This window comes from Globicephala melas, chromosome 10 (genome assembly GCF_963455315.2).
Source record: "Globicephala melas chromosome 10, mGloMel1.2, whole genome shotgun sequence".
In the NCBI taxonomy this organism is placed as follows: Eukaryota; Metazoa; Chordata; class Mammalia; order Artiodactyla; family Delphinidae; genus Globicephala; species Globicephala melas.
This window is the reverse complement of record NC_083323.1, coordinates 68,034,544-68,058,220: the sequence shown is the minus strand read 5'-3', so window position 1 is coordinate 68,058,220 and position 23,677 is coordinate 68,034,544. Positions and strand designations below refer to the sequence as shown.

The window sequence follows — 23,677 nt, the reverse complement described above, 5'->3', positions numbered from 1 at the left end:
ACAAAGTGTGTTGACACGTGAGCATTCATCATTCTTTTGATTTACTACTTGGTGTTATATTTGATTACATTGCAAAGCTGTGCTTTGAGAAAGACAGTATTTCTCTGTACACATAATGTGCAAGTTGCAGAATGACTAACCAGAGTATTTAGCCAGAGTTTAGATTGAAATACAAAAGGATGGAGGTTACAGAGGCAGAACTAGGAATGTGGCCATAAGAGTTGTTAAGGTTGTGACTAAAGAAGATCTAAGCAGGCAAAGATCCAGGTCAAGAAAATTAGCAAAGGCTGGAGTTGGCAAGTACCTTGCACCCTGATTAGAAATCAGTAAATCAGGAATCAGGGTTGATCTGAAGCTCTGCTAGAAGACCGAGACCAAAGATTAGAGATTCTGGGCAATACAAGATCAGAAACTCAAGCCAAATAGCTTAGCAGCAAGGGCTTAGGTTCCCATTAGAAGGCTCTGAGCAAACAGGCATGGGTAATCAACAGTAAAAATGAGGTTTATCATTGAGCCAGGGAGTCTGTAGGTTTAGGGCTCCCCATATGTTTAACCCAGGGCTAGAATATATCTTACAGCAAGAGACTGGCCTGAAACTTCAGATACCCTTGGCTGGGAAGAAGGAGTGAGAGAATTGAAGAATTAGGAAATTCTTGATATAGGGATCCAAATTCCAGATATGTTAGACTTTCTCAAGCTAATTTATGAGCATGATAGAGTTTTATCAAATACAAGATCACATCAGTTGTCAAATTAGGATCCCTTGAAATCAAGGGGTGGGCCAATTTAGTGAAGACCCTGGTACGACGTTCTTCATCTGGTAGAATTAAGTATTGCTGACTAGTTTTGTACTTTCTCAAGCATAATGCATAAACTATATATATTATTGGGAACCTGAAATACGACATTTGGTTTCAAATGTAAGAAAATGGAGTTTTTTTCTTTTAGGCTCTAGGCCTGATAGCTAAACCATGAAAGGGAAAACCCAAGAGGCTGAGGCACCTTGGATCATCACATCCACTGTGTTTTCATCCTACTGTGAGAAAAAAAGCAATCCGTATACAGAGATAGGCAGTATCATGAGTTTCCTACATCAACAGAGAGAGAGACAGAGACAGAGAGAGAGAGTCTCAAATCTTTTACAGACACTGAACCACACATTTATGCCAAAATCAGCTTATTTATCCCAATGTAGGATTGTAGTCTACCCAAGTTTTCATAGAAATTTCTATCTTACCCAAATTTTACCTGCTCCTGAAATTCCATCATCTTCAAAACAAAATAAAATCCTAGTTTTTAAAATTTAGATTGATAAAAAAGAGGCAGAGGTAGGGTTTTTTTTTCAATCTACATAGTTACAGAGTGAACTCTAACAATATGTGTGTGATTACGAACAGATAAATTTCAACTCATTCTGCTATAGTGAGCAGAGAAAAAGAGTAAAGTTTGAACAAGCAATAGATAAAGGGACAATACTATAAGAAAATCAATAGAGCAAGATTCCTAAAAGGAAAAAAGAAAGAGAAGAAAAAATCTAAAGTAAAGGGGTAAAATTACAAATGGGCTTTCGGACAAGCTGTAAGTACTCCAGGCAATGAAGGATGATTGAAGACTGAAATTAAAAACAGATTCAACCAACAAGAAACATATTTTGTAAGGAAGGACAGATGTAATGGCTTGAGGGGAAGAAAGGAAGTAAGCGATGGAGCAGTGAACATAAAAGAGTGACTCAGCTCTGCAGTCACAGCAAGGTGATCAAGAGATGAGGTTGGAAAGTAAAAAATGACTTTTCAAGTCAAGCAGGAAATTTCAAATTAATATCAGAGTCTGATTAGACATAGCAAAATGGTAGCTGATACAAAATTAACCCTCTCCTGTTCTTAAAAGTCTTGAGGTAGGAAGAGGGAAGTTTGCAGGGAAATGAACAGGGAGAAATTCAAAGAAATTAACAGCTGTTTACATGTAAGAAAAGCCCAAGTAGGAAAAGATTTTAAGCAAGAGAAAACTCATCAATCACCTAATTTAATACCATCAATGTGCAAAGAACTGTGGTGTAGATGAACGCCCTTAGGTTCAAGCCTTTGTTCCACTTCATACCTTATCATCTTATGCAAGATTCTCTCTTCTTTGAGCAAAAGGATCTTTGTCTATAAAGTGAGGATAGTAACACATATTTAATAGAATATTATCAAGATTAAATCCAATAAATTGTGCTAAAGTGCTATGTAAATGATACTCATTATTGAAAAATAGGAGTGGACGTTTATTTTACAGTAGTTTTAAGCAGAAGAGGAAACTGCTTAGAGAAGTTTTCTTATGCCCACAGGGAAACGGTGAGAGTGCAAGGATTCACCCAAAGCAATCCAGCTAGAAAGTATGTGATCCTAAAATACTTAGCTGTACTGCCTCAGTCCCTGATTTCAGAGAATTTGCAATCTAGTTGAGGGGGAAATATGTGGAATGTTAAATAATAAGACAACAAAAAAATGATCACAAAGGAACCCATGATCCATGTTAGATGAATGTTAGAGATACGGCGGTTTATGCTGGAACATTCTTAGAAGAACTTCTGGAAGAGAAAAGACTTGAGTCATGCTTATTAGGATGATTGGAATTGGCTAATCAAAATGAGGAATAAGAATAGAAGAAAACAGCAAAATAATAAGGCTAAAAATATAAAGCACAGATATTCAGATTACTTAGTCCATCTATGTTAAAGAGCTAAAAAATTAAAATGTAATAGAAATTTTAAATGCTGCTTACATGTCATTGAAACAGAAGAAAATAAGCTGCAAATAATGATACAACTCCAATATATAGAATATATTGGCTATAGAACATACAGAATAATATGAAACAATCTACTATTCGCTATTTGAGGGATGTTTAAAATAAATGACTGTAGTACACTATATGCTAACCAGAGACCAAAAAACAATAAAAGAAAATGTAAGCCAAAATAAATACAGGCAAAATAATACTATTAAGAAATAACCTTATTTTAAAATATTGCTTCCTGATTTTAATGCTTATTTTAGATTTAAGGTTTAATAAAATTATATTCAGTTTCATAAATGCTTGTTTTCATTGGCCTTGAAAAAATTTAGAAAGAGAAAAATCAAATCTTAGGACTTTTTTTATACTATTGAAAAAACTGATAAATCTTTCCACAACATGGTCCGACTAAGTATAAAAACTACATTGTATCATCTACTTATTTTGTGGGAATTTTGAAAACTCTAAGTTGAAACTCAAAGTGGAAATACAGATATAAAATACATAAGAGAAAAGGAAAGTGTGCTTAAATTACAAGACCTTTAAGGTGCTCTTAGGCAGCACAGGTCTAGAACAATTCCTGCTCTCTTCATCCCTCTTCTTTGCCCTTTTGACTCCTACCAAAAGTGTCAACTGGGAATGCTGTCTATTGTGCTAGAAATGTGAGAAATATTGTTCAAGTCGTCCCTGGACAACTTTGGGGTAAGACCCTACCACGTTATTTCCAAAACATTTCTTCCATTAAAGCATTTCTTATGAAAATGCAAACAGTATCTGGCAGGAGTAATACATTCCACTATTAAAACCGTGATGAGCATTTCATTATCAGCTTAGCTATCTATATTCCTAGTGGGACTTATATCCTTAGAGGATTTATTTGAGGGAATGGGAAGTTAAGATAGGCCTTGGCATGATTCATGTATTATTTAGGATTCTTTAGTAACAAGCAACAGAAACCAAACCTGGCTAATTTAAGTCAAAAGAAAACATAATGATATGAGCAGCTTACATGCCCTAAGGGATCGCTGAACAACAAGGTTGGAAAAAGTGGAACCAGACAACCCCAGAAGGTCTTCCCAATCCCATGTGACCACAGCTGATCAGATATAAACAACAGTTTCTTCTGTCTCTCATTACCTCACTCAAGTGTCAGCATCCCAGGAGAGCAATTGATTAGTCATATTTAAGTCACTTACCTTACTGTTGACACTACTGGGGAAGGTTAGAGGAAGTATTTGGCAGGAATAGCCAACAAACTTCTCTGGTTTTGGTAGAAGCAAATCAAGCACTTGGATTTCCATCATGTCAATACTGCACACAGCAAAAGATAGCTAATTTGGAAAGAGCAAATCAGAGTGCCATTAGGAAAGGGCAATGGAGTCTCGGCAGCCAAAAAAAAAGAAAAATCAAATATCAAATGAGTACAACAGACAGTCTTTATGGAGGGTTCTCAAGTGGAGCAACCCTGTGTACTAAGAAATAACAGCTTCAAATGCACATTCATTCAATACATAGAACATACGTTATTAAAACAACTCATTAGCTACTGTTTGAGCAGTGGCAAAAATGACTGAAATTAGAATGTACTTAACCAGAAACCAAAATCTGATAAAAACGGTATGCTAAATAAAGACAACAGCATTAAAAAGAAATTTAATGGATAGTCCAAAAAAATAAAATAATAGTGGATAAGAACACAAACTCTGGAGCTAGCCTGTTTCTGTGACCATAAAGGAGCTACTAAATCTCAAATAATTCATGTAACTTTGCATGCCATAAACTGTTTTGATCCCACAGACAAGCCAAAATTCTGGTGGCGTATGTAACATTTACAAATTGCCACATAAACTTGGGGTGCACATGAGATCACTTCTTTATTTTTCCAGTGAATTGCTTAAGCCCACACCTGCCTTTTTAGTAGTAAGTTCAGCATCTCTCTTTGGGCTTCCTATTTCCCCTGATTTCTCCAAGATCCCTGGCTTTACCCACAAACTCAAAAATTCTGATTACATCCTTTTCCTCCTGACAAGAAGTCTTCTCAAAAATTATCCTAAGGAATGATATGCTCAGGTCTCGGTGATTCACCGGTGTAAGGGAAACTACCCAGCTGATTGTAAGATAATCACTTTCAACTTCTCTACTGAGTCCACATTTTCTTTGAAATCAGGTTTAAGCACAATTTGCTTACTTTATACTTGCTAAGTAATCCTCATCTGTGGGCTTCCCTGGTGGCACAGTGGCAGAGAGTCCGCCTGCCGATGCAGGGAACACGGGTTCGTGCCCCCGGTCCGGGAAGATCCCACATGCCCGGAGCGGCTGGGCCCGTGAGTCATGGCTGCTCGGCCTGCGCGTCCGCAGCCTGTGCTCCGCAATGGGAGGGGCCACAACAGTGAGAGGCCTGCGTGCCGCAAAAAAAAAAAAAAAAAAAAAAAGAAATCCTCATCTGTGAGTACCCATGCTAAGTAAACTATATGAATTCCCATTAGCTTCTCAATACATGCAGAATAGAATCCATGGCCTGTAGGGCCCTGTGGGATCTGGCTCATATCGTCCTGAATCTTACCTCATACCCGTAACCCATTGCCCCAATGACACCAGCCTTTTTCCCCCTTGAATATGCCAAGCTCACATCCTGCTCATTGCCTTGGACTTGGCGCTCCATTTGATGGCTCTCCCATGACCCTTCAAATGTCTGATCTAACTCTTCACTTCTTAATTTCAGTATCACCACCTCAGAGAGTCTTTCCTTAAATTCCCTATCTTCATTCTCTAATTGCATCACTTGATTCATTTCTTCTGTAACACTATTAAAATATACTTTTTTGCTTCTTTATTGTTTGCCACCTCCCACTAAGAAGGGTCCTTCTCTGTCTTATTCATTGCTCTTTCCAGCTCCTAGAAAAGTTCCTGAAACATAGCAGGCACTCAATAAATATTTTTAAATGAAATGAGCTAATCTATACAAAGCATAACTTTTTAATATCTGTTTCTTTATATCTGTGCTTTGAGAATCAAATAAGAAAAGAGCTTAGGAGAGCTCTCTGATACAGTACTATTACAAATATATAATTATAGTTGTACATAAAATATTAGAAGTAGAGAATTAATAAGTTCTTAAGCAGTTACCAACCAGGCTGTGAGCTCCTCAAGGGCAGGAATTATACTATTATATAATTAAATATAATTATTTAATTATAAATAAAAAATACACCTATTATCACTGTGTATTCCATGCTTGGCATAGTGTCTGCCATGTAAATAAATATTTGTTGAATGAATAGATGAATCCATGAGTGAGCACAGCATCTCTCTACTTCCAGAAAGACTTGCATCCAGAAGGAATAAATTTAGCTGTAGTCCTTCAAAAGAAATTATACTGATATTATTGTTATGTTCATTTATTCACTCATAAGAATTGTTAAGTACCTACTATGTGCCAGACACTGTGCAAGATGTGGAGGATACAGTAATAAAACAAGTAAACCAACCAATCAACAAAAAGTAATGTTCCTGCCTTCATGGATCTCATTGCATGGTGAGAGAGACATTAAGCAAGTAATCACAGAAATAAATTTATAAAGTTTCAACTGAGATAAATGCTAGGAAGGGATTTGAATTATTTTGGAAATTATTATCGATAACTATTTAAAAAGATGTTATAAAGTTTCTCAGACAGAACATATATTTTGGTTAGTAAAGAAAATAACTTTTTGAAGAGAGAGCTAGATACAAGAATATATGAAATAAATTAATATTTTTGGCTCATCCACATAGGTTTACTAAATTAAATTAACTACAGAACGATTCACATGTTCAAATATTTGTTTTCAGGGGAAATTTCCTCTTACTCTCCTCATCCTTAAGTTTGTCAGATGCCTTTAAAGTCATCTGTATCTGAAATGTCTCTTCGAGCTGTCAAAATGAATATTTCCTCCTCTTGATGTGTTTTGGCTTAAATTCCTCCTAATTTGATATTAAGACCATGACTTCCACTCTCTGTTTGCATTTGCCTTTATTCACAGCCTTATATTCAACCATTAAATATATTTGTTTTAGATGAACTTGTTGCATATAGCATAAAGGCATAAAAAGTGATTTCTTTCTGGAAAAAAAACACTTTTCTGGAATTAAGCCAGTATAAATGTATTGATATGACATATTTCGGTTCTCATTTCTATCCCAGATTATTTTCTAATTGAAAGTTTGTGTCCAAAGCCAAGATGGAGTTAGACATGCAAGAGATCACTAAGAATAATGCCTGTGAAACTAAAGGCGAGACGAAGCAGAAGGAGGATGGAAAAGCATTTGGACCCTGGTATGGGTGGGAAACTTGAGAAAAGAGAGGAGGAAGCAAGGACAGCTGGGTAGCAAGAGCCTCAGACTAGTGCAGCTCTGAAAACATTATGGCCAGTCTGGAGCAAGAGCTCTAGAGCAAAGACAGCCCATTGAGGGGTCTCTCCTTGGGCAGAACGTCCAGGCTCTGCTACCCATGTCATAACAAGCCACTGGCTGGAGTTGCAGAGAGAACATGTCAGCTCCAGTGCTGCAGCACATTCTGAAGACGCTACAGCTGGAGGTTATAGGCTAACAGCACGCCATATGGCAGGGTCATTTTTTTTTTTTTTTTTTTTTTTTGGCGGTACGCGGGCCTCTCACTGTTGTGGCCTCTCCCGTTGCGGAGCACAGGCTCCAGACGCGCAGGCTCAGCGGTCATGGCTCACAGGCCCAGCCGCTCGGTTTGTGGGATCTTCCCGGACCAGGGCACGATCCTGTGTCCCCTGCATCGGCAGGCGGACTCTGAACCACTGAGCCACCAGGGAAGCCCCGCAGGGTCATTTTTGAAGGAATATCTGAGTGAAAGAGTTCCATGGCTACCACAGACGCGTTATAATATTTTATTCAAGTATAATCTACCTACAGTGAAATATACAGATCTTAAGTGTACACAGTCTAACAAGTTTTAACAAATTTATAAATCCATTTACCCCATCCCAAACAAGACGTAGAATATTTCCTTCACCCAAAAATTTCCCCTCCGGCCCTTAGATCCAACTCCCCTTGCTTCTGCCCCCACCGTACACACATACACACTGAAGCAACAACCGTTCTGATTTTTATTACCACAATTTATTTTGCCTTTTTTGAATTGCATATAAATGGAATCACAGCACATGTCCTCTTTTTGTTCCTGGCTTCCCTCATGCAATACAATATTTTTGATATTCATCATGCCGTTGCATGTATCTTAAATTTTTTCTTTTATTGCCTGAATACACCACCATCTCTTCATCCATTTTCCTTTTATAGACGTTTGGGTGGTTTCCAGTTGCTGAAATAAATAAAGTCACTGTGAACATTTTTGTACAACATTTTGTACATTTTTTGTGGATGTATTTTTCATTAACCTTTGATAAATAAATACTTAGGAATAGGATTGCTGAGTCATATGGTAGGGTATGTTTAAATATATGAAAAACTGCTAAATAGTTTTCCAAGTCATTTGTACCATTTTTCACACAAACAGTTGGCTGTGTTTTGTTATTTAATTAAATATACATACCGATTTGGGGTGAACTGACATCTTAACAATATTGAGTCTTCCAGGCAATGAACAGCATATCTGTCTCAATTTTCTTAGGTTTTTTTTTTTCCTTCTCCCAGAAATGTTTTAGTGTCAATGGTATAGAGGACATGTAAGCTTTTGTTAAGTATGTTCCTAAATATTTCATGTTTTATGCTATTGTAAATAGTATTGTTTTTAAAATACCATTGTTCAATTATTCATCCCTATTATATAGAAATAAAGTTGACTTTTGTACATTGACTTTGTAGTTTGTGAACTGGCTAAAATCATTTATTAGTTCCAGCTGTTTGTTTTGTTCTTCTTGTAGATTCCTTTGTATTTTCTATGTATAAAATCACATTGTCTTCCAAAGATAAAAATTTAATTTTTCCTTTCCGAACTTTATGCATTTAATTTCTTTTCCTTGCTTTACCCTAGTGGCTAGAACCTCTAACAGAATTGATGAGTGCAGACATCATTGCCTGTTTTCTGATCTTAAGAGAAACTGTTCTATTTTTCACTATTAAGTTTACTCTTCATTATGGATCACATTTTCTTGCTTCATTGAATGTTTTATTGTTTTAAATTTCATTGCCAACATTAAGCATAAAGGATCAGTATTATTTTAATTATTTCCCAAACAGTACAAGTGTCTTCCTAATTTGGCTGTTGGAAAGGAAAGCTGTTTATTCTGATTCTCTCTAGGAGTTGAGTTGCTTTGCAACTGGCCCAGTTTTAGTTAGGGTGTGTTTATCTACCCTCAGATATGGAAGCTAACATGGTTCTCTGCTAACTATGAAGAACTCATCTCACCCCAGTACTCAGGTCCATCATGCCTTCCTTGCATCCAAGACTATTTTATAATTCCATAGAAAAGTATAATTTTTATTTTGTCCCAGATTTTCTTGTTTCCACAAACACAAAGGTCTTTTATATCCTTTTACATCCTAACCATTAATATTTTGTGATTTCTTGTGTGTGTGTGTGTGTGTGTGTTTAAATCTTCAAATATTTAGGAGAGTTCAACTTCGTTCTCCTTACCTTTTTCGTCCCTTGTATTCTCATTGTCTACTGCTTTTTGTGCTTGCTTCAATTTCATCTTCATTTCTCTGATGGTTCTGTCTTCTGCACCTTTCTTGAAATCTGCTGTCTCAGGTTTCCTCTCCTCCCTCCTTTATCTTGTGTTATATTTCCTACGTTTTCTTTCTTCTTCCATTTCTTTGTCTTCTTTCACAGAAGTGATTTCTTTACCAAAAAATAAAATAAAAGCGTGTCACAATTTTTATCTTCATGGTCACCTTTTTGCAGGCTGTTGGTAAATTTTGCTGCTCTTTTCCACAACTTTATCTTTTTTCCCCACCTGTTTATCTTTGTGTTGAGAGTGTGCCAGTTTCCTTTGCTACTCATTGTTGAATGACTTGAATTTTCCTGGGCCAGCTATTTGCAGGAGGTTCTTGGTTAGGCGGGAGAGGCCAGGATAATCTTCCATGATTTATAACTCAAAGATGCTCTCTTCTGTTTCCTACAAATACAACATCATTATTTGAGATGCTTCGTTTGGCCTCAAACCACGTTTGGCAGTGTTTTTGCCACCAGCCTTACCTACCAAAATTTTCTCTTCAGGGTAGACCTGTCATATTTAGGAAAAGCCTTTCTTGCTGCTTCTGAGATCTGCTGTTACTGAACCCTCTTGCCACTTTTTCCCCCACATCCTACCATGCAACCTTTTTCAGGTCTCAGTTGCTCTTGGCAGTTCTTACATGCACTTAAAATTTGCTTATCATATTGTTTGCTGGTTTAAAAAAAAATGCTGTTTTCCTTATTGCTCTTATATGATTTCCATTCAGGAAAAGGGGTAAAAGCCCACTTGCACAACCACATTCATATCACAAGTCACCTGAAGGTGTTTAGACCAGAGACCTAAGTTTAAGACTTATAAGACTTATTGTCTCTTGGATGACATTAAACTCAATTATAAAAACAGTAACCAAGGATTTAAACGTTAAGTTCTCTAATTTGTCTTATTAAACACATGTGGAATATTTCCTAATAGCTCCTATTAGGAGAAATTCTATTCCACTGCAATTACTAGAGCAATTAAGCTGATTGCCAAAATACTTTACTTGATTTGTCACCTAGAAAGTGACTGTATGATAAAAATAAGCATTCTAACACTCCAGAAATAGGCAGAGAAAATTCTAAGATAGCCCCCCAGTTTTCCTTGGAGCATTAAAACATGGAGAAGAATACCTAGCAGAGTTAGATGAGCAAGGAGGGGGTTATAAGTACAAGGATATATTTCACTGTGAAATTAGAGTAGGCATTGAAGTTGAAGGCTGGCTCCTAGTGAGTTTTCTTCTGGGAACACTAGAAACCATCAGTACAAAGGTCACAGAAGTATTTTATGAAGCCAACTACTTATGACTTTTTGTGGCTATGGAACTGATCAAGCCAGTTGTCAAATGCAGACTGAGAGCATGGGGGCATGAACAAAAAAGAAAGAAAAGTAAAGGAGAAACACACAAGGAAATAAATATGAGTAGTCATATTTATTATGCATGTATTTTCTAATATTTTTTTGTTTTTAATATAGTCTTAAAAATGCAGAATGAAGAATGATCATACTCTCCTCCACTCTATCTGGCTCTATATAATGTAGTGTTCTCCAGCCTCTTCCCTCACTTGCAGAAAATGATATTTGTATCACACTAATGTAGGCTGGAAAGAATTCAGGGGTATGAGTTAGTGAAAAACAATATTGCTTTTATATAATTATGATAAGAAAAATAAAACAGACCTACTATGGAAGATATTAAATACTGAATACATATGAAGTTTCAAAATAAAGTATTTTCAAAATTTTAATAAGAAATTTGAGCTTGCTTCTCTGACCATAATGTTTTAATCATGGATTTTGTGTGTGAAATAGCAACATCTGCACACCTCCTGGTCAAAACTTATCATTAAGAGAATAAGTGTTTGTGACAATGCCTAGAAAATAGTAAATACTATATATACATAACTGCATAAAATTTTGTGGGAAAAATTTTAAATCTTTTTTTTACAATCATTCAAAATTTACAACACAAAATTTACAAATTATGTTTGAAGAAGCTAACTCTTCCTATTCTTCTTGAAATATTCAATGTTAAAATTTTTCATGACAATGGAAATGATTCTTGTATTGAATCAAATGTCTGTTATCAAGTATATCAAACTAATCACAAAACTCTAACCTGTAGGGAACACATTGTTAGAGCAATCATCCTGCACCAAGTTTGGATGTTATAACCGTTTTCATTCTTTTAGTATTAGATATTATACCACACCATTCCAATTTATCAAAGATTAAAATTAATCAATGTTTATCCTTTTTTACAGCTAATACCACCTTAGATCATTAACCCCTTTTAGTCCCTTCCCAGGTGCTGTGTTTTAATTTATCATCCTTATTTAACCCACAAGATATTGCGGATATTATCATTTTATCAAGGCAATGTTTGTTTATATTTAGCCACATATTTACCACTTTTCCTGTTCATCATTCATTCCTCCACCTTAGGCTTTTGATTTGAGATCCTCTACCTTCTGCCTGAAGCTTGTTTTTGTTCTAATTTCCTCTGGTGAGAGTCAGTACTTAGTTGTAAACTTTCTCAATTATTTCATTATATTCCATTGTTGCTCTGGAGAGTAAGCTATCACACACCCTGAGAATAATCTTTACCCAGCTGCTTTTAAGATTTTTCTTTTTATTACTGATGTGCTGCATATTCACTATGATGTATCTCAATCTGGCTTTATTATTATTTACACTACTGGGGATTCATTGGACTTCTGAAATCTGTATTTTAGTGTCTTATTAGTTCCAGATAACTCTCAGCCACTATCTGTTCAACTATTGCCTTTACCTTATTCTTTCTCCTTTCCTTCAGATTCTAATTAAATGTATTTTGAATTTTCTCACTCTATCCTCCGTGTCTCATCTCTGTAATTTTTTTAAATCTCATTGCTCCTTTCTGGATTTTTTTGGGCCCAACTTACTAATTTGCTTTCAATTTTGTGTAATGTTATTAAACTCATGAGTTTTAAGTTTTGATTACTACATTTTCACTTCTAGAAAGTCTGTTGGTTCTTTTTCAAATATACTAGATTGTGTTGTAGCTTCTTGTTCCCTGCAGATTTTCAAGGTCATCTCTTACTTCTTTAAAAATAGTTAACATGAAGTCCATGTCTATTATTCTGAAGTCCTGCAGGTCTATTTATATTGTCTTTTGTTTTTGCTGACACTTATTCATGATGCCTTGCTTTTTTTTCTTCTGTGCTGCTTACTGTCTTTGAACATGTATGGGAAACCTGGGATGAATGCAACTTGCTCAAGAGAACATTTGTGTTGGCTCTGTGACATGACCGGAGTCACTACCACTTAATTTCAAACCAAGTTCATGGCTTAAGAGTCTCTGGATTCTGTAAGAAAAAGCATCTGAGTTTCAGCTCTGGCTCCGTGTTTCACCCTTCTCAAGGTTCTTAATTGTACTCTATCTCTGTGTCCTCATCTATAAAATAAAAGTAATGGTACTTATCCCATAAGTAAGTGCTTGTTGGTAAGATGTAAAATGCTAAGCACATAGTGCTCAATGATTAACAGCCATTATCATTTTGTCACTTAGTGAGTCTTCCCCCAGGTTGCCTTAATGTCATAAAGTACTAGAAATATACAGGTAAATTCAGAGATGGGCAGAAATTAAATAATGACTAGTTAACCAAAGTGAACTGAGGCATTTTGCATTAGGAATCAGCAGAGCAAAGTAGTTATCACCATGGGCCTTGAAAACAAAAAGAGCTAGGGTAAACTCTCTTTGCAACCTAGGGTAAGCGCTACTTAACCTCTTCAAGCCCTAGAATCTTCATTTGTAACATGAGAATGGTTATATTCCCTGACAGCTTGTTCTGAGTTGTTAAGTGAAATTCTACAATGCATTTAATATTTAAATCAAAAGTAGGCATTTTTCAGGTAGTGATGACAAAGATGAAACCATTAAAATTATTTTGGCAATTCATGTAAAAGTGGAAAGGCATTATAATGAGTTCCAATTCTAATACTCTAAACTTTCTGTGAGGGTAAAAGGCTATTTTAGAACTTTCCTGAGATACATATATTTACCAAGTAACTTTACTAAGGTGTGTTTGTGGTATTCATTCAGCATTTTTAAGCCTACTACATGTCAGGCACTGATGGGTACCTGAGGTATAAAGAAGAATGCCCTTAAATAGTTAGTAGTAGATGAGCCAGATATTCAATCAAATAAGTATAACATGATATGAACAGTATGAGTGTTACGAGAACACAGATTTCACAGACAAGGCATTTATTTTACCTAAACAGAGAGGACTTTCTGCCATGGAGAATGGGAGGTTGAGGTACAAAACATGGGAAAACTTGCTATATTTGGCAAGGAGCAAACAGAACTTAACCAAAAGGTATGTATTAGAGAGTAAGAGGCAGATGACATTTGGAAGATAATCTGAAACCATGCTGTACATGTCTACATGTGCTGTGTTTAGGAATCTGGACTTTCATTCCATAGGTACTGGGAAGCCCCTGAAATGTTATATGGTCTCAACACAATGACAGGATCAGATTTCTACTTTTTTTTTTGGTGGGGGTGGGGAGCGGTAACTGACATGAGTATATATACAAAGATAGACCAGTTAGAGTGAAGAATGGGGGCGGTCAGTTAGAAAATTATCACAACAATCAAAAGGAGAGAGAATATGTACATTAAAAACACAACCATCAAATGCTTCACTTTGAAATTAAAGTTTTCTCTTTCAATGCCTTGGAAGAATGTTCTTTGAATTCAGAATAACTGCTTCCTCATTCTTCTATTGGTTCCTAAATGTGAAAAGTGCATTGCTATTATTTATATACCATAAAATCTATTAGATTTCCCTTAAGATATTTTATGGAAAAATTAGTTTCCTTTTGAAAATCATATGCAAAAAAAAAACCCACCAGATTTTATTATAACCTAAAGAAACTATAAAGGTTATTTATAGAAAGAGTCTTCATCTTCCCTTTCCAGAAAAGAACACTAGTCCTTTATGACCAGGGGTGGGGATGGGAACAATAATCAGCTAAGATTAACACCCTATTGTAGTGAAAGCTTCAGAATCCTGACATAACCAGTCTAAGAAAATGCCAGTAAGGCTTATCAGAAAAGGGTGACTTGGAATCAAAGCATAAAGAACTAAGTCCCTAACCCTCTCCACTCTCCACCCATCTTGCTGCTCAAACACCCTCAGCTCAGGAGTGAGTGACCAGCTCTTTGTTCTCCTCCCTTTAAAAACAACCAAATAGCTCTTGTTTCAACCCCATGATTAAATTTCCTCTTTGTAACAGAAAATATTGGTAATTGAGTTGGGTATTTAGGAAGGAAACTGATACAGAAAAGACAATTTAATGTTTCTTATATTTTGCCACATTTTCCAATGTCTAAATATAAATAATTTCATGGGTATTGTGACTTCTCTCCATGAGTAAAATTTTCCTTTAATAAGACAGGCCTGTGTACACAGGCAGAGTAAATTAGCTCCTGCCTCCCAGTTGCTGAGAAAACGAATTGCTTAAGAAGATTAGAGTCATTTTCTTTACTTAAAGGTATTCCTGACAACCCACACTGAAATTACACAAGATTAACTCTGCTAACACCATTTCCCATTCTTTAAACTATAGCTTTCGAGAAAGAAGCATTTAGACTGAATACTTCAAAGCATATTTTAAGAGGAGATCTCAAAATGCGTGGAGATGCTAATATAGGTATCACTTAAAGATTCAGAATGAGGTGCTGAGAGGTCAAGAAACCTATTATTCGTCATACAGTGAGCCGTAAGTGAAATGCAAAGACGCTGCTTGTTTTTCCCTTCGCCATCTAGTGGTCTGTATACTCTTTTTCCAGACGGCATTTCAAATAAAATGGTATCTTCAAGGACATAACACTGTTAATCCCTCAAAGTCAGGGATATTATCTGTTTGTCTTTCCCCATAGCATCTTACAGAGTGCCTTTAACTTAGGGGCACTCAAATGTCTGTGGATTATTATGTCATATATTTGGCATTGCTTTGTGGCTTATCAGAAATATGTAAAGCAGAAGGGCTTAGAAAAAAAAAGATTAAAACAGTACCATGAGACATCAAGCTATTTGTAAGAATCTTTCTGAATCTGAAAGCAAAATCCATAGCACAGGTACTAAACCTTACTTATATTAACCGCCATTAGTACTGTTAAAATGTACAATGCAGAAATTTCTCTCTCTGGCAATATGTTGGCATGACCCACCAGAACCATTCTGAAAAAAATGCAATCATAATCCATCAGTTCCCTTACCTTACCCTCTCTGAAGCTTCAGTATTCTTTAATTAATTGCAAAATTAATATACAAATGTATTCTTATTTAAATACCCAAACATTTCAGAAGTAAATAAAGAAAAAAATGAAAAGTCCTATTTCTCTTACTCCCTATGTCTCCCTCCAACCTCTTCTCCTATCCTGACATTAACACAAGAAAATTCTGCACTGTTATATGCAGCTTCGTTTCTTCTTGGTCTCTTAAGGGTAGTTCCCAGGTGGAAAATATTGAGGCACACTGACCTAGATAGTTCTTAAAGATCTAAATTTGAATGAACTGCTGAATTCCCAGATTTAGAAATACGTAGTTCTTTCCACTTACAAAAAAATAAATAAAAGTGTGCTGAACTGTAATTACTTTATGCTAAGATAGAGTCAGATCAGATCTCAAGGGAAATTCATTAACCATTCAACTGTAAAACTTTCATCAGAGAGTACAGTAAAGTAATATTAACTATAATAACACAAGCTGACACTTATCGAGAATTTACTAGGTGCTGGGCACTGTTCTTGGTGTTTCATAAGATTTTCTAAAAGAAAATCCCTATCAGTGAAATTTTAAGATATGGCATGTGATCATTAGTACTTGTGTTCATAGTATCTTGCATTTGTGTATTTTTCATTATTTTGTTTGATGCAGTACAGTCCTGGACTGAAAAATGATTACTAACATTACTTCACACCTGAGATCACAACAGAGAAATTCAGTGGGTTACTAAAGGGACACCCTACTGCAGTGGTAGAGGCACTCTCTGAGTTCAGGCACTCTCACTATTTCCCAAACTTCAATCATTCATGTACTGCTGTCATAATTACTGTTATATCTATACTAGTAGTTCCTTATTACCTTTACACTGAGTTCCTCATTTTAAAATTTATTTTTGCAAGAAACATCACATAAGTTGAAAACCAAGATTATTTGCCATAAAAAAGGTAACTAGAAAAATAAACTCAATAAAACAAAGCAGTATTATGAAATTCTAGTTAGATATTGTTGCTTGCTGGTATTCCTGAGCCTCAGGCCTGCACAATCTCTGTTAAAAAGGTAAATCCAGCAAGTGACATATGTAAACTCATTTCAGCCAGCTTTCTCCTTGTCTTAAACAGAATGGTTGATTAAGAGATTAAAAGAGTATGGGGGGGGTAAACAATCCTCTCACTGTACTTTTTCAATGATATTTAATATTGTACCAGGTATCATCTAAAGTAACCCTCTATAACCTATAATGATGTTGCCCATCATTGAGATACAAGTCCCAAAATGTCCTGGAAAATACCGCAAAATGCTTTGGAAATTTCCTAAACGATCTCCTTTGCTTTTATTTTGGTTTCAAAACTTCAAAAGGAATCTCGTTTCTCTCAAGACCTGTTCCAATATGCCTATTAATCGATATCAAGAAATAAGTTGGTAGAAACAGAAATTATTAACCAAAAATTTTGTTTTCAGAAGGCAAATATTAGGTAGATGAAAGCAGTACTGCTCTAGGAAGCATAATCAAGTTCCCAAATAGCATCTTGTTTGACCTTGAATAGGTCAGTAAACCACTCAAATATTTTCTCATTTGCAAAAACAGGTAAAACACTACCCACCTACAGGGTGGGTACATGGATTACAATGAGAGGAGTGGCACAACACTCAGAAAAAATGTTACTTGGATCAAAGTTGCATATGACTTCAGTTTATTACAACTTACAAAAGTCCAAGTGTTTTTATCTTAATAAAAAGACCTCCATTTGTTTTACCTTAGTAATCCTGAGGCACTATTGCTCAGTTTCAAATGCAACGCTGAAAATTAAAGCTAATCCAAAGATTCTTCTTCTGAAAGCCTGAAATGCTCCAGAAAAACTGCAAAAACTTAGGTGACTGCTCATCATTTGGTCCAAAGTCTATTCAAGTCCTTACTGAAAAAAAAAAAAAATTAACGTGGCAAATATTATTAGTATATAAAATAATTTTTCACATGAACAGTATCTGAATACATTTTATGGTGACCTGAAATAACTTTAGTGATACCTTTCTTTACACAGGGCCAAAGTACTAAATAAATAAATTAGAAAGATACCTAAAATTATAGTGCCATCTACAGGCAAAGAAAATACTATCAATGATGGCACATTTTTAATGATTTCGTATTTTCTAATTGCTACCCAATGATTAAAAGAAAACTGGGATTTAATTATTTAGTAATTCACTTTCTGATTACATTTATAGGATATAATTTATCATATAAAATAAAGTTAAAACATCATTTCTAAATTTTTTTACTATTTAATATAGCATCATTTCATTTTCGATAAAATATTAAGGCAATAAAAGTAATTTTTAAAATCCATGGTACCACAATCTGAAAGTTTTGTGTCCTGAATTTGTTTATTATTAAAATATATAAAGACAAAAGAGGAACTTTCTAGTATTAAAAAAATTCCAAACATTCTACGATCTTAACAGAATGGCATTTTCATTTTTTTCTGTTCCCTTCCTAACTTGCATCTGTGGACATTGATTTAACAATCACTAAATGCTAGGCACGTTTCTAAGCTGCTTTACATATATTAACTCGGCAAATCATCACAATAATCCTAAGAGGTAGGTTTATTATCATCCCTGTTTTATAGATGTTGAAACTGAAACCCACAAAGCTTAAACAACTTGTCCAAGGCCACACTGCTCTAAGTGGCAGAGGCAAGCTTCAAACTAGGGGAGTCTGTCCCCAGTATCTAAGCTTTTAATCACTATGCTAAAGTGCCTCTCCTGTGTAAAAGCTGCATGCAGTGTATATACTGCATTTGTGTTTTATATATATGGTTAAATATATATATACGTGGTTTTGTGGGGCAACATTTTCTCACATACCTAAAACCTTCATCATCAACTTTAATAACTAAATGTTTTGCCATCAAGTTGTTACATCTCATTTTACTTTTAGTTAGCTAATGCTGGACTTCCAAACTGTTTCTAATTTCTTTCTATATATATAGGAATACTGCACTAAGCAAATTTTGCATTGCAAACAGTTTTTTTCCTTCTTTGGAATTTTATTTCCTTATGCTAATATACCCAAAATGGTTTGACTGACTTAAGTATATAAAAGTGCCACATTACTAATATACAATACTCTTGACAGCTTTTTAAGTCATTATGTAGTGCTACCAGCAATAAAAGAATGCTCAGATTTTCCCAATCAGTATATCCCATTTCCCCCCAAATGTACCTGACGTAAAGTAGATAAGGATAGTTTGTGATGTGGGGTAGTTAAACCAACAAATACAGAATTTTCGAAATGGGTAAAATGTATTTCTTCCTCCAGCAACGTAAAAAGGTGGAGATAATTCTATTGTTTGCTGCTTATGAGACTGGTGCTATCTTGATTCCTTAAATGAGCCCAAAAAGAATCAATAACACTCAGTCACTAGTACGTGTCAGAGCTGGAGTCTGAGCACAGATCAGCCTGACTCTAAAAATTTATGTTTTAGATGATAGAACAAAAATAACAAAAAAGTGGAGGGTCAATATATGTCAAGATAAAGAAACTGTAGGAAAAATTTTATTTCAATCTTCATCAAAGATTATTTACCTCATAAAGGGGTAAACTACCCTGGGGTAGCTATCATAAATAGAGGGATTATGTTTTCCTAATGTACTGTTCTGATTAATAATTTCAAAAATAGGAGAGAATGGCAATAATTAACAAAATGCTTCATCTATCTTTCCAACCCTGTTTTCATTACAACCTAGTTTCATCTACATTCTAAGCAAGGAGCTTGAGGATATAAACATTACTCCAAAAATGTTTTTCTTTAATGTTATCTTCTTTAATGTCATCCTGCAGTATTATATGCTCCTAACAGTCCAGAAAGACTAACTTTTATAGCACAGACTAAAGGTCACCGAGATATTAGATAATAGAAAGAACAAAGGCTTTGGAGTCTTCAACTCAGATGCTGCCACTTACTAGCTATCCGTCCTCTGGAATGTTAGTATCAAATTCCTACTTCATCAGGATGTTGTGTAATTAAAGGAGATAACAGTTATAATGCTCCTAGCACATGGTAGATGCCCAAGAAACTTTAGCTCCTTTTCCTTTAAAAAGTGGCACATACACGATTATATTAAGGGGATCAGTTTTAAAAGTCATGCTTCATTATTTCCCTCAGACAAACGGTAGCATAACACGAAGCGTCAAGATCAAAAGAGATCAAAAGAGATAAAGTTGCTTCATCGATGTGGGAACCTTCCTTCATGACATCAATATCATGGTCTTCTATTAGTTGGTATGAGAGATTACAGGGATGTTTCAAAATCTTTCTATAGCATCCTGGAACATTCAGTTTCAGAGTAGGTATTTTAAATCTACATGTCTGTAGTCCATCTCTGCTGAGTACTTCCTGGTACCACTTCCCTAGTTTGTTCTTTGGGTACTGAATATTGTATCCAAGCACTGGAAGAACCACCTGTGCAATGAAAGGGAAAAAAAAAAAGATACGTGAAACAGCCTTCGGAAAAATATTTGATCATATTTTAAATTTACTTTTATGACTGGGACCTGGATCTGTAAAAACAGACTCAGGATATCAACATTACAATCAGTCTAAAACATGCTATTGAGTATTACACTACTTTGATTCTTTTTAACGCTGCCCAGAAAAGAGAAGACCCAACTAAAATCAAGAAGGACTCTTAAAGGACTTCCCTGGTGGTCCAGTGGTTAAGAATCCGCCTTCCAATGTAAGAGACACATGTTCGATCCCTGGTCGGGGAACTAAGATCCCATATGCCGCAGAGCAACTAAGCCCGCACCACAACTACCAAGCTTGCATGCCTCAACAAGAGAGCCCTCGTGTCACAAACTACAGAGCCCACGCACTCTGGAACCCTCATGCCACAACTAGAGAAGCCCACACACCGCGACAAAGACCCAGCGCAGCCAAAAATAAATAAATAAATAATGATAATAACTAACTAAATAAATATTGTGTTTGCATGGTATATCTAAAAAAAAAAAAAGGACTCAATTACCAAGGCAACCAACTCAAGTCGGATATTATTAGACAAACTGCTGTTAATGTAGAAGAGATGAAACAAGAAGTTGAGGTACACTTAATTAGCCAACAGACTTCATCTTTGTGCAGTTATACAATCCTAAAAGCATATTCTTTCCGGAACACAAACAATAACCTTTACTACTCAATCACGTAACTGGTATTTTGGCTGATAATTTTGCATTTCTCTTACTTATTTAAAAACATGGGGCTTCTCTGGTGGCACAGTGGTTAAGAATCCACCTGCCAATGCAGGGGACATGGGTTTGAGCCCTGGTCCGGGAAGATCCCACATGCCGTGGAGCAACTAAGCCCATGAGCCACAACTACTGAGCCTGCGCTCTAGAGCCCGCGAACCACAACTACCGAGCCACGTGCCACAACTACTGAAGCCCACGCGCCTTGAGCCTGTGCTCCGCAACAAGAGAAGCCACTGCAATGAGAAGCCCATGCACCGCAACGAAGAGTTGACCCTGCTCACCACAACTAGAGAAAAGCCACGCACAGCAAGGAAGACCCAACGCAGCCAAAAGGTAGTCAGAAAAAGGAACAAGGTAAAAAACTCAAATACACACAACATGACTGAATTTCATATTCGTTATGCTCACTGAAAGAAGCCAGACACAAAAGGCCATAAACTATATGATTCCATTTCTATGATACTCTTTCAAAGGCAAAACCATAGAACAGAAAAGAGCTGAGTCAGGGCTGGGGCAGGGGTGGGGGGTGACTACAAAGGGGCACAGGAAGTTTGGGGGAGACATGAAACTGTTATCTTGATTTTTGTGGTGGTCATATGACTTTATACGTATATCAAAACTTGCAGAACTGTAAACTGAGAAGAGTGAATTTTATTATATAAATTATAACTGAATTAAAAGTGGTAAAAAAAAGGAGCAAGGAAGGGAACTGGTTAATATATATTGTCTTTTGGGCACAATGTGTACATTTAGATCTAAATGATACTAATTTTTAAGCACGTTTACCTGATGTATTGCATATGTATTAGCTGATTCCTCTTCTTCAGTTACTAGATGAACCTATTTTTTAAAAACATGATGAAAATACAGATGATTTTCAAATGTTCCAAATTCCCTCAATTTTCCCTAACTCTGTTATGTACAATTTGACTCCTTAGCTGAATGCACACATACCCAAACAAGACCTTTTCACAATTTCTTTCCAGAGGAGTAGACTACTTAAAAATTAGAATGATTCTTCCTGCTTTAAGCCCTGATAACTCCATGGAAATACACAGAGAATGTTGGGCAGCTAACACTCTGAAGCAACACATTCACCTCAGTTACCAACGATCTTTTTCTAAACTGCAAAGTTGTTTTTTCTTACTATGCTGAATCAAGAATCTGCCTCTGTGAGAACACCCAACCTCTGTCCCTAACAAATGTCATAATAATCTATGAGAAGTAGTGCTGCTCAAAATGCGTTTCATAGACTAGTAATAGGTGTCACACATACGAGGCAAAAAAAAAAGAGGTGAGTGATAAGCTACGTTTGAGAAATGTTGCTCTAGGACAGAGAATAATTCTGATTTCTCGGGCACATGAAAGCTCAAGTATAAAGGCAGCTGTCATCATTCCATGAGGATTACAACAGCCTCATTTTCCTAAAGCATTCATCATATAATATAATGTCTAGATCTTCTCTAAACCTGCTTGCTTTCCCAATTCTCCCTACTCTTATCAATAATGTCTCTCCTTTTTTGTTTTTCCATTTTGGATTTATTTGTTTGTTTACATGTAAATAACCCATTTTAACTGCTGCACTCAGAAATGGACATAACACTCCAGATGTGATCTGACCAAATACATGGGGCTATGATCTCTCTTGCATCATTACTTCCAGCTTTTTGTCTTTCACAAATTCATAAGCATACCTACAATGCTGCAATTTAAGTAATTTATGAAAATACTGAACAAACATGGTCAAGTACAGAGTACCATGTTTTGTCTTTAGAGAACTCCCTCCAGGTTGATATCAATCAATAAATTAACGAACATGATTTTGCTGTATGGCTGCTCTGCAAAGATGAATTCACCATTCTCATTGTCTAACTCACATTTTTCCATCTTGTTCACAAAAAAACTATACGACAATCTGCCAAGTCACTTGAAATTAAGATATATAGGTAGTCCTAGTAGTTCTATCAAAAAGGGACTCAGTTTCCTACAATTTTTAATGCAGATGCACAACATGACATGTTCTATATACCATTTATTAGAAATATTAGTTTGTCTTTTTCCTTTTCATATTTTATGTCTTTTTTGGTTTTATTTTGGTTTTTTTCTTTAACTTCTTATTTTATATTGGAGTAGAGTTGATTAACAATGCTGTGTTAGTTTCAGGTGTACAGCAAAGTGATTCAGTTATACATATTTTACGTCTTGAGACTCCAGTTCCTGCCTTTTCTTTTCTCAGTGCTAACTAATAAAGTATAAATGATTGATCTTAAAAATATAGACACTTTTGCTGCTAATAAAAGGAAACTCTGCAAAATGTAAAGGAGAAAATATTCTCTTTTCTACTACATCTCCTGAAAGAAAAGCAGATTCAATCTTGATCACAAAACTATCCGTGCAAATGTTACATGGAACAAAGAAGTCGTATAAGATATGCATTTCAGAGATTATTGTTATATTTTGTCAGAGTAATCTTTAACTTCTGAAAATCTGAATTAGAAATGGCTGACCTACTAAATAATGTGTTGCCTAGGTAATATTTAAACGGACATGTTTTCTGAAAGGTGTTAAAAAACTTGTGCTTTTTTCATTATTTATCAAAATGGAATCAACTGACATATCCCTTCTTCCACTCATATGAGGTAAAATAAAATCTACGATGCTGCTAGATTTTTTCTTACACAGTTTCAGAGTCT

At 35.6% G+C, this 23,677-nt stretch overlaps 1 protein-coding gene across 3 annotated transcripts in view; it reads right to left on the bottom strand.

Annotated features, from left to right (window-relative positions):
- Positions 1 to 3,989: 3,989 nt before the first annotated feature.
- The window catches only part of PUS7L (pseudouridine synthase 7 like), a 31,255-nt gene continuing 11,567 nt past the window's right edge, over positions 3,990 to 23,677 (bottom strand). The window contains exons 6-12 of one of the 3 annotated variants that reach the window (XR_009565651.1): positions 21,771 to 21,824; positions 19,698 to 20,196; positions 17,488 to 17,646; positions 9,699 to 9,860; positions 9,380 to 9,583; positions 7,897 to 8,104; positions 3,990 to 4,106 (exon numbers count right to left, since the gene is read on the bottom strand). Coding sequence is in view for 1 of the 3 variants with exons in the window: in XM_060307070.1 (XP_060163053.1) it covers positions 19,870 to 20,196; positions 21,771 to 21,824 (381 nt within the window). In the remaining 2 variants the exon portion in view is untranslated. Of the gene's footprint in view, positions 4,107 to 7,624; positions 8,105 to 9,379; positions 9,584 to 9,698; positions 9,861 to 17,487; positions 17,647 to 17,676; positions 20,197 to 21,770; positions 21,825 to 23,677 lie in introns of those variants that run through there. The other 2 variants (XR_009565650.1, XM_060307070.1) reach the window with 2 other exon arrangements.